General features: G+C 40.5%; 1 protein-coding gene across 3 annotated transcripts; it reads left to right on the forward strand.

The window, feature by feature from the left end:
- The first annotated feature begins 5,976 nt into the window (after positions 1 to 5,976).
- Positions 5,977 to 10,651, forward strand: LOC118266861 (brahma-associated protein of 60 kDa). 3 transcript variants are annotated; one of them, XM_050703157.1, is made up of 8 exons: positions 5,978 to 6,326; positions 8,084 to 8,159; positions 8,256 to 8,537; positions 8,901 to 8,983; positions 9,180 to 9,692; positions 9,762 to 9,857; positions 9,932 to 10,042; positions 10,405 to 10,651. In XM_050703157.1, exons 1-8 carry the CDS (start codon positions 6,186 to 6,188, stop codon positions 10,603 to 10,605), a joined length of 1,503 nt encoding a protein of 500 aa, XP_050559114.1. In that variant the 5' UTR covers positions 5,978 to 6,185; the 3' UTR covers positions 10,606 to 10,651. The 3 variants fall into 3 exon arrangements, with proteins under 3 accessions (XP_050559113.1, XP_050559114.1, XP_035436344.2); XM_050703156.1 differs by having other exon boundaries at positions 5,977 to 6,326; positions 8,084 to 8,537; XM_035580451.2 differs by having other exon boundaries at positions 8,084 to 8,537; positions 9,189 to 9,692.
- The last annotated feature ends 3,599 nt before the right edge of the window (positions 10,652 to 14,250 follow it).

Below are 14,250 nucleotides of genomic sequence, written 5' to 3' on the forward strand. Positions count from 1 at the left end.
TCGCATACATTAGTCTATTTTTCCCGTACTTCCAATTAAATCTGCGATCTAAAATTACAAGTAGATTATTATTACTAGATATTACAAACAAACTTACTTTTGCATTTATAATATCAGTTAAAACAGGATGTATTCATTAGTTGGTGAAAGCGGTATTTTATTTTATGATAAGTAGTTATGGCTGAGATAAAAACCAATTTCGTTACCGATTCACTCTTCTCTCACTGATGTTTATCTTCATTCTTAAGACACTTCCTTAAGAGCTAGAAACTTAAATTTTGTAAGTAATCTGGTACTAATACTAGTACTATAATGTACACAAAGAACGAAAAATCATAAATTTTGTAAATTTTACCACCACGCCCCCAACCCCTTTAACAAAGGGATAAATAAACGTTTGAATGAGACTTGAAAAATAATAATTCTCAGAATTACTAAATATTATTTATTACAAGGATTTTCTGAAGGTCCTCGTTCTAAATAATTATTACAAGGACCTTTAGGAACTCCTCTATGAAGTAAACGATTAGATTACATGTGTCAGGATCTTCAATACAGGTAAATCATCCCCCTCCCTATTAATGAAGGATTAATCTATAAGCACAGATAACACAGACTTGTCATTACAAATTATAACATAATGTATATAAAATGCCTTCGATTAGGTTTTTTTAAAGGCGGAAAACCATCCAATGACTTCTCCCGCCTTGGACGAGGCGAGGGGGAGTGCCAAGCTCTTACTGACTAAAATCCACCCCGTTCCTACTCCTGCCCTTCGAGCCGGATCCCCGGTAAACCCACTAGGTAGTCCGCAGCTCCGGATTAGGCATCAGCCCTACTGGGCCCCATCTGTGGTGGTCTGATGGCTCTTTGAGTCGCGCACAGAACGCGACGCGCCGCACGCACGGGTGCCTTCTATTAGGTTACCACTATAAATAGTGCATTAAAAGATAAGTTATAGTATTTTTTGGAAACGGTTTCAAACACGAATATTTATAGTATACCTGTATGATCTATATTTGATGTTATCAGTAGAGCATTCAAACTGCGACCGGGACAGCCCCAACACGAATGTTGTCACTCTCATATATATCAGATCAGTCAAGTTCTCTTGTGGGCAGGCTCATGTAGCTCCCTCGACATCTAGTATGACTAGTTCGCAAGGTGTTTACCACAATAATATTGAGTTTAGTAGTATTAAGGCTGTCTGTTGTACAGCAACGGGCTTAATATAATCATAATAAAACCACGAATAGTCAAGCAATCAAAGAACAAAGGCAATAGAGAACGAACTATGAAAAAATGTACGTCTGATGTACAACAAATGCACCACAAAAAAGGAATAAATTAAATAAAAATTGCATCTACTTATAAAAAGAAATAAATACGTTTTTCGAGGGATCCCACAGTAATCAGATTTCTTGTGGAGCCGAGTTTCTAACCACGGCACGATGCACGGTCCTAAATGTCCAAACCCTAATTTTAGGCTCAAGTTGCAGCGAAATATTACAGTCGTAGCCCGTAGCACGTAGCGCGTAAATTGTAGCTCGTAGATCGTAGCGCGTATGTCGCAACGCGTAGTTCGCAGCGCGCAGCTCGTAGTCTAAAGATCGTAGAGCGTAACTCGTAGCGCGTAGCTCGTAGCGCGTAGCTCGTAGCGCGTAGCTCGTAGCGCGTAGCTCGTAGTACGTAACTCGCAGTGCGTTGTTCTTAGGCCGTAGCGTACAGCAAGCAGCGCGTAAATCGTAGCTGTTTGTGCGTATCTTGTAGTGCCCATTGCGTCGCCCATAGCGTATAGCGTGTATTGCGGAGTTCAAAACGCAAAATCAAAATTTAGAACAGCCAAGTTTAAAATAAATTGCACAAAAAATTAACTTGTTGCTTTTAATTGAATGTTGCTTAAACATATTTTACTAGCCCCTGACATGGGTAATAATAACAATAATTTATTTGGCATGTTGGGAACTATGAGTGAGTAAGTATATGAGTATTCACTAAGTGCAGTCATAGTCGAAAGTAACATATTATGTAGTCACACATTGGTTGAGTCGAGAGAGATGTATGTAGGTACATTTTGACTAAAACAGCTGCTTAGAATGCACTCAGATGTTAGACGAAATATTGTCAGCCGAGTGGAGTAATGTAACTTGTAAGTTGTGGTAAAGTGACTTACTATATTGTGGTCGTTATCTCTAATTATCGCAGTCCGGAGTCTCAATGACTCTTCGCGTCATGTTTTTCCCTGACTCCTGATAACCCTGCTTTATGTAAGCACGACCTCTGATTTACAATGTCCTACATTTGACTTAGGTAAGTATTTCAATCGCAAAACATGCATTCCATCATCTACAACACTGGTACACGAATGTAACGCGTAGGTAATATCTTACGAACTACAACGAGCAGAAAGTACTGTCGACACAATATGTAGGTTTGTCTTGGACCTAGTCGACATAGTTTTGTTGATTCGAGTCCGAGTATTTGTAAACGCACCCACGACACAGGAGAATTACTTTTTTAGGGAACAGCGAGTAAAGTTCCCTAAGAAAAGGAGGATCCTCCGACCAGGCGAGGTGATCAGCCTGGCGGGCTTTCTGCCCAACTGTTGTTCGTTGGGATTTTCTATCCGTGTTAATTCGCATGTAAATTTCGTATGTGCGATGCAGGATATTTATGACGTCATCCGTTGATTTGCTCGTCGATAGTCTATGTGCGACTTCTGTCATCTGTCACTTGTCAGAGTGTCGTCACATCACTCCCCCCCAAGACCGGAGGTTATTCCTGTTGAGACGGCTGTCGAATTTGAGATGAGCGGTGCCAGAGCCAGTGTAAACTAATTCCCTAATTCCAGTGAGTCGTATACTGTGCCGCTAAATACCAATAAGTCGGGTAACGGTGCAGGGTGATATTCCAGTGAGTCGGAAGTAACTCGCAGTGTCCCACGGTGAGTCGGGGAATACATGCTGACGAAACAGGTGCGTAGTGGCTGGCGTAATGTTGACGGGAGGAAGATGTCCTCAGACCGTGTGCAGAGTGCTGTGCCTAGACGCAATTATGAGGCCGTAGGGAATGACCAGGTCATATCTTCGATATAGCGTAGGTGGTCCCTGATGAATCCGAGGATGCTGGTAGGCAATGCGACTTGATTACCGCTCACGGGGAAGTGATGGGTGGGGAGATGGCGATGAGGATACGGTGCTGATCTGCTCCGTGAAGTTGGTTTCAATCACGTCGGGGGTCACCACTTTAGGGAACAGCGAGTAAAGTTCCCTAAGAAAAGGAGGATCCTCCGACCAGGCGAGGTGATCAGCCTGGCGGGCTTTCTGCCCAACTGTTGTTCGTTGGGATTTTCTATCCGTGTTAATTCGCATGTAAATTTCGTATGTGCGATGCAGGATATTTATGACGTCATCCGTTGATTTGCTCGTCGATAGTCTATGTGCGACTTCTGTCATCTGTCACTTGTCAGAGTGTCGCCACACTTTTAATTTTATTTTTCGATTGTGAGAACTTTGGAGAAGATTTTAATTAAACTAATTCAAATAATATACGAATGTATATATCCAATACCAATAAAAGTTGACGATAAGAATTTGAAATAACTTTTTACTTAAACAGACAAACAGTAAAACAAATAATGTAGGTATATATGTTACAGTCAGAGTGATTAAATAGCAATTATTCATAATGACTGGTCATTATATATAGATGCCAAATCCACTAGACAATGTAATAAATTAATCACTTTATCTGGACATTATTCATAATAGGGAGTCTAAGTTACTCAAAGTAATAATACATGTGTAATTCAAAATGTCACAAGAGTCTTATTTGTAAGAATAAAACTTAGTCTTTAAGATCAAAGATTTCTTTGTTTTGGCATAAATTTGATTCGCATAACGTAAGTAGGTCTAATGACTTATGTAGGAAATGGTGGTAGTGAACTTGTAGTGCCCTATATAATTCCGATGAAACTAATTTGCTATAGTTTCTGTAACAATTTAATAATAATGTTGGTTAAAAATTTAATATGCTGTGCAACAAACGTTAGTGACAGAACCGAATTGCTACAAAACCGACTCCACGTAGTCTTGTTTGTCCTACCCCCATCTGAGGGCTGAGGAGCAGGTGGCTGGTAGCGAGCCACCGTGGCTGAGGCTGGCCGGCGAAGCCCGCCAACAAGCCGAAGCTGCGGTGGTGAGCGAAAGCTGTCTGCGACGATTAGCACGCGTGGGACCTTTATTGACCAAGTGGAGTTTCGACACTCTCAGTAGTGACATTGACTTAGGAATAGTGACCCTTGCACCTGTGCCACCACCAATACGATCTCCCCAAGCAACAGAAAGATGGGACTAGTGTTACATGTTTACATACTTGTACTATTTTCTCAAAATAAATAGGTAAGTCCTGGCCAAAAGTCCCATTTACTAATAAACATTTGCCTCAGAACAAGTATAAGCCGGTAAGTAAGCAGACGGATCACCTGATGGTAAGCAATCGCCACCGCCCATGGACACCAGTGGCGTTACATGTGCATTGCTGGCCTTTTGGGGTTTAGAAATTTAAGGGTTGTTGGAAAATCGGGGTTTGAGAAGGGGGTAATTGGGCCTCCGGTAACCTCACTACGACACGAATCTACGAAACACGTTATTTCACGTCGGTTTTCTGTGACGTCGTGGTATCACTCCGGTCGAGCCGGCCCATTCGTCTCGAAGCATGGCTTTCCTGCTCTTAAACCTGACTATTTGTACCTATTAATTCAATAATAAATTAAATAGGTGTATTAATTAGCACAAAAACTAATATTATAGTCATAGAAAGCTTGGAATTTGGCATGAGGAGGTAGGTATTTATAGGTACACATTAACCATGAGCTTCCACCCCCTCTACCGAGTAAAAATCGTTTATTAATACCATAAATAGTTAAATTAAGTTCGCTACTTGTCGCTAGATGGCAATAGACGTCATTCATATCCCGCTACGGAACCCTTCGTTCGCAAATCTAACTGACACCTGGCCTTCGTTCGAACAAAATACAATAATGATCGTGCTGTAACTTCTAAAATAATTATTACATTTAATAATTATTAATTTCTATGGTTAGATGTCTATGATTCCATAGTTCAGTTTTCCCGCTAGCATTAAAAACGAGTACAAAATGGTGCCTTCGTCGTAAATAAAATACTATACAGGCGCTGGCGTTTAATCATCTATTATAAAATTAGAATTTCTACGTACTAAGTACCATGAATATACACACCTTACCTACGTCTTTGCACAATGGCAGTAGGAGTAGCGCATTTTTGTTTGGATAGTGTCTCAATTCATTTCTTGGTGATAATAAACTACTAAAAAAATTTCAAAATTTTTATTCAATCGATAACTGCATTAAAAATGCATAATATGAATTTTTAAAATTTATATTTTCGCGCGTACACGCTCGATCGACCCCATGTCGCTCTCTCATGACGTCACTACGAATGACATTGACAGGACGGAAGCATTGTTTACATGACGCTATGACGTAACCGTTTCGCTTAGCAAAATAACAGATAAAAAAGTGAAAGCTTTGAAATTATTTGTGAAATTATTTCATTCATTTTCCGCCTTGCTATTGACTAAACTATTTCATTTGTATATTAATTATTTTTTTCTCATATAATAAAGCAAAATACCCTATTGGCAATAAATGAACAGAGAAAAGTTGTATCATACGAAAAATCAATAAGTAACTTGTCTATGCATATTATAAGTGCGAACCGCCATCTCTTAGTCCATGTTCGAACTTCGAACTTTTTGCGTGACTAAATGGAATAATTGTATAGACTCGAGAACTGACAAAAAATATGGTCAATTTTCAATACACTGATTATAAACCTCACAGGCTTGTTGTACTCCATCTCCATTCATAGTAATAAAAAATGATGACTCGTGTTCTTCTAACAACTCTATGGTTTTAGTTAGTCAGGTAGTCTATGGGACACTGTTTGAAAAAAAAAAGTCAAGCTGTCATGTCATGTCAAGATCTATGAGTAGAATACTTGGTAGTAATTAAATAAAATAGGGAATGCTCTTTGGAAATGTATTATAATTGTCTTGTTAAGTGAAATTAATAAAAAAATATTTTAGTGTCAAGTGTACTACATGAATGTATTTGATAGTTGAAGTATAAACGAGTGGCATACATGGCTCAGCGCTTTCCTACAAGCGGGCCAAGCGCCGCGCCTCCTCCAGGCCCAATGCAACCTCAACAGCGGTACCCTGGCCCTGCACAGCCTCCTGGATCTCCAATGCCACCAAGACCATACCCTGGACCTAATTTCCCTGTAAGATTTTTACTTATTGTTGCTTTATCTGTGAATGCATCCAACAAATTATTACGTATCGCTGTACGACGCTATGTTTGTTTACAACGATCGCCCGAATTTAGTGTTATTTATTAATTTATAGTTTAGCAATCCAAAACACTAATTACTTATACAGGAAAGCTATTTATGTGTCTGTAATCAATACATACTCGAGAAGAGTGTAGATACGTAAATGTAATATGGTGCAGATGTAAGTACACTGCAGAGTTGTGCAATGTGGAAATAATCATCATCACCTCTCCAATGGCACCACACTGTGATCAGTCTTCAGCTCTACACATGTACTACTACCAACACTTACCTTTCTATTGTGAAAACAATGACATTAATATTTTACTGAATACTAACTAAGTAACAATGTTATGCATTTCCTATTTTGTATTGTAACAGAGATATAAAAAACTACCAACTATAAAACGTTTTTAGTAAGAGTGCGGGTGGTTAATTTGATAGATGGAACTATGTATACTACGTGTAACAAAATACCCATATACATCAAGAAGCACTAATGAATACAGGTTGAATAGAATCTCTACAAAAAGTTTCAGCGTTTAAATAACTTTAAAAAAAAAGATGGTACCAAATACTTGGTGTCGCATGGTTCTTGGTTTTAAATCATACAAACGTGTCACAACACTACAGGGGTCACTCGCCAATATTACGAAACATTTCTTCTGTAAATCTGATTGCCTAGTACCAGTATCTACCTAATTTTGATGTTCGATTTCTTGAATATATAAAAACATGAGTTTAAAAAACATAACCCTCCTTCTGGCGCAGTCGGGTAAAAAGCCTTCACATATTGTTTATTATTTTATTTAGAAACCGTGCATTTGATATGTATACCCCCTCTTTGTTACACCGTGTATAAGGACATCAGCCCATGTCAGACAAAAACAACCTTGGTTGAAACTCCTGCTCCATGGTGTGGCCTTGGTACCTTTTGGCAATCTGTTTGTGAGTCTGACCATAAATATTACACAATTAAAATGCTGACATGTGAGCTAGAGTTCATGGTGATGAAATACCAATAGAAGTTAGAAGTACGAGAGTTATATTTCTGAGTCACTGTAATTGATATTCTGTTTAGGTGACTGAAGTGTGCCTGTATTGCTTATTGTGTATTTTAACCGTAAAACCGCTTGTGTTGCATAAGATAATGATATTTATTTTTGCAAATAGTTAGGTTGCAAGATAACACTTTTACTTGTCAATCTGTAAAATAACTAAATGAGGCCTTCATTTCCTATCGGACTACTCTGAGAAAAATGCCGATACAAACTCAGAGGTCATAGTCTCTTAATCCATTGTGTGCCGGAATGCAGGTCCATCTGAGACACAATGCATTTTCTATTATTGTCTTATATACAAAAGGTTGAAGTCCACATGGTCCTCAAACTAACAATTTAAAAAAGTTACGTAAAAAAAGAAATAAACACACAAACTACAATGTATGGCTTTGCTCGTACAATGTCAACATGACCTGTGTGGACATTATAGCAGCTCATTCATATTATGCGTGATATGCGATATACACATAGATAAATATGCATGTTTTTTTTTTCATTTTTCATTCGTTCACGCAGTTGGAGCAACTGCCGAGTCCTTATTTTGTGTAGATAATATAATTATTTCGATTAGTTACCGCGGGCTAGGGGCACGGAATTGATTTGCCGGGTACTTAAAAGGTTAATAATAGCTTCTGCTGTCACCAGGCTCGCAGTGGGTTCACACCCCCACCCGGGGGCGCGGGGGGCGCGCCGCCTGCAGGAGGGCGCGCGGCCGGCGGTGCGGCGTACGGCGGCGGCCCGGCGCCCGCGCCCCTACGGCCTTCGCCCGCGCCCGCGCCCCCGGCGGCCGCCAAGCGACCGGGCGAGGCCCGCGGGCCGGCGCCGCACAAGCCGGGGCTGTACGGGGCGGAGGGCTACGCAGCCGGCGCGGGCGGGGCGCAGGCTCCGAAGCGCAAGAAACGGTTGGCCGATAAGATCCTGCCGCAGAAAGTGCGCGATCTGGTGCCGGAGTCGCAGGCCTACATGGACCTCCTCGCCTTCGAACGTAAACTGGATGCCACAATTATGCGGAAACGACTCGACATTCAAGAAGCCCTCAAACGCCCCATGAAACAGAAAAGGAAACTCCGGATATTCATCTCTAACACTTTCTATCCAGGTAATAAAACTAAATGAGATTTTGTCGAGTATATTGAAACATTATCATCCTAAAAGCCCTTCTATCAAGTCATTAATTCAGCCAGTTTCTGCTCTGCATATGTAGTTAGTATATTATAATATAATATATAAAAGTATATTTATATACACATCCACAACATTAATGTGGAGCCATGCTTAAACTAAATTGTGCTCATAATTATATTGGTTGAATTGAGTTTCCCAGCACTGTAACATGAATGTTAAATTGAAGTGATGAATATGATAAATAGAGAACTTCTTATAATAGTATTGTTCTTTCCTGGCTACATGTCAAGGAATGGGATTTATTTACCTGCCTACATAATCCATGTTTTGTTTACAGGTCAGGGTGACAACGCTGTGCCATCTTGGGAGCTCCGTGTCGAGGGCCGTCTGCTGGATGATACCAAAAACGATCCTAACAAAGTAAGACATCTTTACCTTTATCTTATTAGTAGTCTGATGTATACAAAGCCAGTAATTTCATGTCACGGTTTTCTGTTGGTGTAATTTTTTTTGAATAATTAAAAGAAACCGTTATCGAGTCGCGTACATTACCGTACGGAAGGACACGATACACCTGATTCGTTCCCGGGAATACGCGGAACTAACGTGTGTGGAGATGTTGCAGGTGAAGCGCAAGTTCTCATCGTTCTTCAAGTCGCTGGTGATCGAGCTGGACAAGGAACTGTACGGCCCCGACAACCACCTCGTGGAGTGGCACCGCACGCTCACCACGCAGGAGACGGACGGCTTCCAAGTGAAGCGGCCCGGGTACAAGAACGTGCGCTGCACCATTCTGCTGCTGCTGGACTACCAGCCGCTGCAGTTCAAGCTGGACCAGCGCCTGGCCCGACTGCTGGGGGTCCACACGCAGACCCGGCCCGTCATCGTCAACGCGCTGTGGCAGTACGTGAAGACGCACAAACTGCAGGACGTGCACGAGCGGGAGTACGTGGCGTGCGACAAGTACCTGGAGCAGATCTTCGGCGCGTCGCGCATGAAGCTGGCCGAGGTGCCGGGCCGCCTGGGCGCGCTGCTGCACCCGCCCGACCCCATCGTCATCAACCACGTCATCGCCGTCGAGCCGCCGCACGACACCAAGCAGACGGCCTGCTACGACATCGACGTCGAGGTCGGTCCCGTCCCTCTGTCTGTCTGTCTGTGTGTGTCCTCGACTGGTACTGACGTTGTCTATGTGTAGGTGGACGACACTCTGAAGACGCAAATGAATAACTTCTTGCTGAGCACTGCCAACCAGCAAGAGATCCAGGGCCTGGACTCCAAGATTCACGAGACCGTGAGTGATTATATTTCATACATGTACTTATTGCACATTATTCAGTTTGCCTCCATTAAACGTTTTTGTTACAGGTGGACACTATCAACCAGTTGAAGACCAATCGCGAATTCTTCCTGAGCTTCAGTATGGATCCGCAGCAGTTCATCCAGAAGTGGCTAGTGTCGCAGTCGCGTGATCTCAAGGTGAGTGCGCGTCCATGTTACCATCACGCTAGGTTAACGGTTACGATTACTCTTATTAAACCTTTGTTACATTTTGTTCATCAAAAACCACATAAAGAGGGATCTCACCCCTGGCATTTGTCAATAACCTTAAATTTTAGTTGTGTTTTTATTGAAATTCATATTCATTTAGGTATGTATTTCTCGTAGGTATTTTTGTTGATATTTGTTAATTCATTTTTAAAGGATTTGTTTACGACGAAAAGTTTTATTTAAATCAATTTTTTGTGTATGAACTATCGGTTTCATTAATTGTATTTCGTAACGAGTAGAAAATGAGTATGACGTGTGTCGGGCGAGTGGTAACGTGGTTCCCTGTGCAGAGCATGGGCAGCGCGGGCGCGGGCGGCGGCGAGGAGGAGCGGCTGGGCGCGTACTACAGCCAGGCGTGGGCCGGCGAGGCCGTGGCGCGCTACCTCACGGCGCGCCTCGCCGCGCGCCGCCGCGACCTCGAGCTGGCGCTGCAGCATCCCCCCCCGCACCCCCACCCCCACCAACACACGCCGCACCTCGCGCGCCTCTAACCGCGCCGCTACACGCTCTAACTTCTAATAAACTTTTTATTCCGATCGCTCCGCGTTTCATTTCTCCTGCCCGGATTACGTGATACCTGAACACGTATGCTTGCTCCTATATTTCTATTGTCCGTTTTGACCTTTCCACCGTAACTGACAGTTAAAAAGCCGGCCAAATGCGAGTCAGACTTGCCCGTGAAGGGTCCGTAGCAGTAAATAGATGACGTAATATAAAATTTAAAAAATAACTTGGTTTTACAGTGTTTGTATGAACGACAAAGTTATATTTGTGGTTTTTGAAAATGTATTATTTCTTAAAAACTAATAATGATATCTCGTTCAAACCAATTTTTGTTGAAAGTTTTCATTGAAATCTACAGCATAGTTATATTTTTTTAGTTAAAGGAGAAGGAACTCATTTTTCCACTTTGGAAACGTCTATCTTTCAAACGATTGATTTGACGAAAATTGGTTTTAGGAACGTTAATGTATCCATAGACACCCATCGCGGAGATATGTTAGCTGGAAAAGTTTTTTTTTTAAATCAGTACCATAGGCGTAGCCAGGGGGGAGGGTTTTGGGGTTCAAACCCTCCCCGAAAAATACGTACCTAGACATTACAGAGCGTTATTTTTCTAGTTAGCATGGTACATCCGCTGTTTGGCAAAGGTCTCTAGGACTACCTATGAATCTGTTTATTACATAGGTTACATAAATTGTTTCTTTTTCTCATGAATGAAGTTTTGTTCGTTTTACTTTCTTGAACCCCTCCCGATTCTAAAACCTGGCTACACCTGTGATCAGTACCATGTACGAAGTTTCCTTTTAATTTTTAAATTTCTAATGCGGTTACCAGAATACATCAACATACAAAGTTTCAACTATGTAGGCTCAACAGGTTCGAAAATAAATGGCTGTGACATACGGACGGACAGACAGACGACGAATCTATAAGAGTTCCGTTATTGCCATTAGGCTACGGTACCCTAAAAAAGAAAAGAACGATGTAGATGTGGAGCTCCAACAAGGTGTAACTGACAAGGCTAACTCGTGCCTGGAGAGATTCTCACGACCAAGGTCGGGGCCTGTGTAGATACTTGTGGCTGTTATCAGGCGGCAGCTAGTGAATACATATTTACCGAAGTGACGAGCTGCTGATATTTATATAATTAATACATGCAATCTGCTTGTGTACCTGCCACCTGCCACTCAGGTAAAGCGGCGCGGGAAAAATAATCTTATGTTGTGCTGTGTACCTACTACTACTACTTGTGTTCGCATTGTACGCACTGTTTGAGCTGTGTACTTGTAAGATAAAACTTTACACATTATAATAAAGTAATTCCTAAATCAACTCATTAACAAAAAACATATGACTTACCTAAGTATGTAGAATATATTTATTTCAATTTAAATATAATAAACAAGATAAAATAGTACGTAGAATGTTACTCATAAACCTGCTGTAATATTTCTTAAATTACCGTACACGCCTTTATTAAGTCGAGTTGTAGCAAACTAAACTACTACTTACCTACATAATAAAATGTAAGAGTCTGAATTACATAATTATCATCATGAAATTTCGCAAGGTAGACGGCATTACAAAAAAAAAACTGGAAGGCGGCTCAGCCCGCGGGACCCTGGACTACAGTGTCGAGTTTAAGCTCATTAGATATTATGTTCATTACTCCGTATTTCGTTTATTAATTGCTTATTTTACACGCTTTTAGTTATTGCACTGGTCCCTGGCGGTGAGGGCGGGCGTGAGGCAGGAAAATCATCAAATGGCTTCTCACACCTAGACTTGCGGATCATCGACACTAGTAGGTACCCTGAAGCACCAGAGGCGTTACAAGTGCGTTGCCGGCCTTTTAGGGGTTAGAAATTTAAGGGTTGTTGGGGAATCGGGGATTGGGAAGGAGGGAATTGGGCCTCCGGTAACCTCACTCACACAGCGAAACACAACGCAAGCATTGTTTTCACGTCGGTTTTCTGTGAGGCCGTGGTATCACTCCGGTCGAGCCGACCCATTCGTGGCGAAGCATGGCTCTCCCACACTTAAATACCTTACCTAATTATGGTACCGAATAAAGAAAAATATGAATAAAATACGTGCGTTACAAAACTTATTACAATAGGTGCGCCACTCACATACACATTATCCTTAAAATAATACTTATTACGCCTAGATTTCTGTAAGCTGTGAACAAGGTTCTCACATAAAATATCAGATTTTTTACATACTAGCTCGTGAAAGTACAGACAGACGGACAGACAAAATAAATTAATCACATTTTTGGATTTGGTGTCTACCTAGAAACACATAGGTAGGTATATTATGTTTTTTTTATATTTCCAATGTAGGTATAAAATTAACATTTCTACAGTTTTGTTGTATGTTACGATAAAATTATTAATAATAACCACATGTTTTGGTAAATGTGAATATCGAAATTTATAAATACTTTTAGTAGTAATTATTAATAAATAATTCACGACACATATTGGTGAAAGTAATAAAATAAATATAAACTCAAGGGTTTTTGACCAGCAGATATTTATTTATTATAATACTAGCTTCCGCCCGCGACTCCGTCCGCGCGGATATGACCGACGTCTTCTACTTTGTATTTAAACATAAGTATTTTTAAACAGCTGCCTGCTTGAAGTAGGGGAAGTCCGGGAGAGTTGAACCACTTTTAATATAAAATACCATAATTATTTGTTTATTGGGTTTAGAGAATCGATTATACACTAATGTGATGCCTTACTTTAGTAGGTATATTTGTGCTTAATTATATTGCTAATAAATGCGCTAGTAACATTTTATTGGCATTTTACTAAAAAATGAAAAATGAGTCAAGTCTCCCTACCAACAGGGACACTTGAACCGAGGTATGGGGAGAGTTGACCATATTGTTTTTGTGGAAAATAAAAATCATTTTCGGCTTCAATCATAGTTTTAATATTATCTTATACAGTAATTAACTTGTTTTTAATACTGCTATCAAAGAAAATGTAATTAACATAACATTTTTCAGGGTTCCGTAGCCAAATGGCAAAAAACGGAATCCTTATAGATTCGTCATGTCTGTCTGTCCGTCCGTATGTCACAGCCATTTATTTCCGAAACTGTTGTGCCTACATAGTTGAAACTCTGTAGATTGATGTATTTTGATAACCGCTATCCGAATTTTGAATAAAAATGATAAATTTAAATATTAAAGGGCACTCCATACATGGAACTGATTCAAAAAAAAATTTTTTTCAGCTAACCTATCCGTGATGGGTGTCTATGGATAGGGCTTTAAAAAAGGCATTAAGGTTCCTAAAACCATTTTTCGTCAAAATCAACCGTTTGAAAGTTAGACGCTTCCAAAGTGAAAAAAATAGTGTCCCCCCTCTAACTTTTAAAATAAGAGAGTGAGAAAACTAAAAAAAATATATGCTGTAGATTTCAATAGAAACTAACAACGAAAATTGGTTTGAACGAGATATCATTATTAGTTTTTAAGAAATAAAACATTTTCAAAAACCGCAAATATAACTTTGTCGTTCATACAAACACTATGCAAAACCAAGTTATTTTATAACTTTTATATTGTCGCAGCTACTACGGAACCCTTCATGGGCGAGTCCGACTCGCACTTG

Source organism: Spodoptera frugiperda, chromosome 23 (assembly GCF_023101765.2).
Source record: "Spodoptera frugiperda isolate SF20-4 chromosome 23, AGI-APGP_CSIRO_Sfru_2.0, whole genome shotgun sequence".
NCBI classification, from domain to species: Eukaryota; Metazoa; Arthropoda; class Insecta; order Lepidoptera; family Noctuidae; genus Spodoptera; species Spodoptera frugiperda.

Bases quoted from the DNA above. Each gene is read 5' to 3' on its own strand.
- LOC118266861 (XM_050703156.1), top strand. From the start codon at position 6,186: ATGGCTCAGCGCTTTCCTACAAGCGGGCCAAGCGCCGCGCCTCCTCCA. The intron at 6,327-8,083 runs GTAAGATTTTTA...TGCTGTCACCAG, and splicing joins ACCCTGGACCTAATTTCCCT to GCTCGCAGTGGGTTCACACC. The intron at 10,043-10,404 runs GTGAGTGCGCGT...TTCCCTGTGCAG, and splicing joins CGCAGTCGCGTGATCTCAAG to AGCATGGGCAGCGCGGGCGC.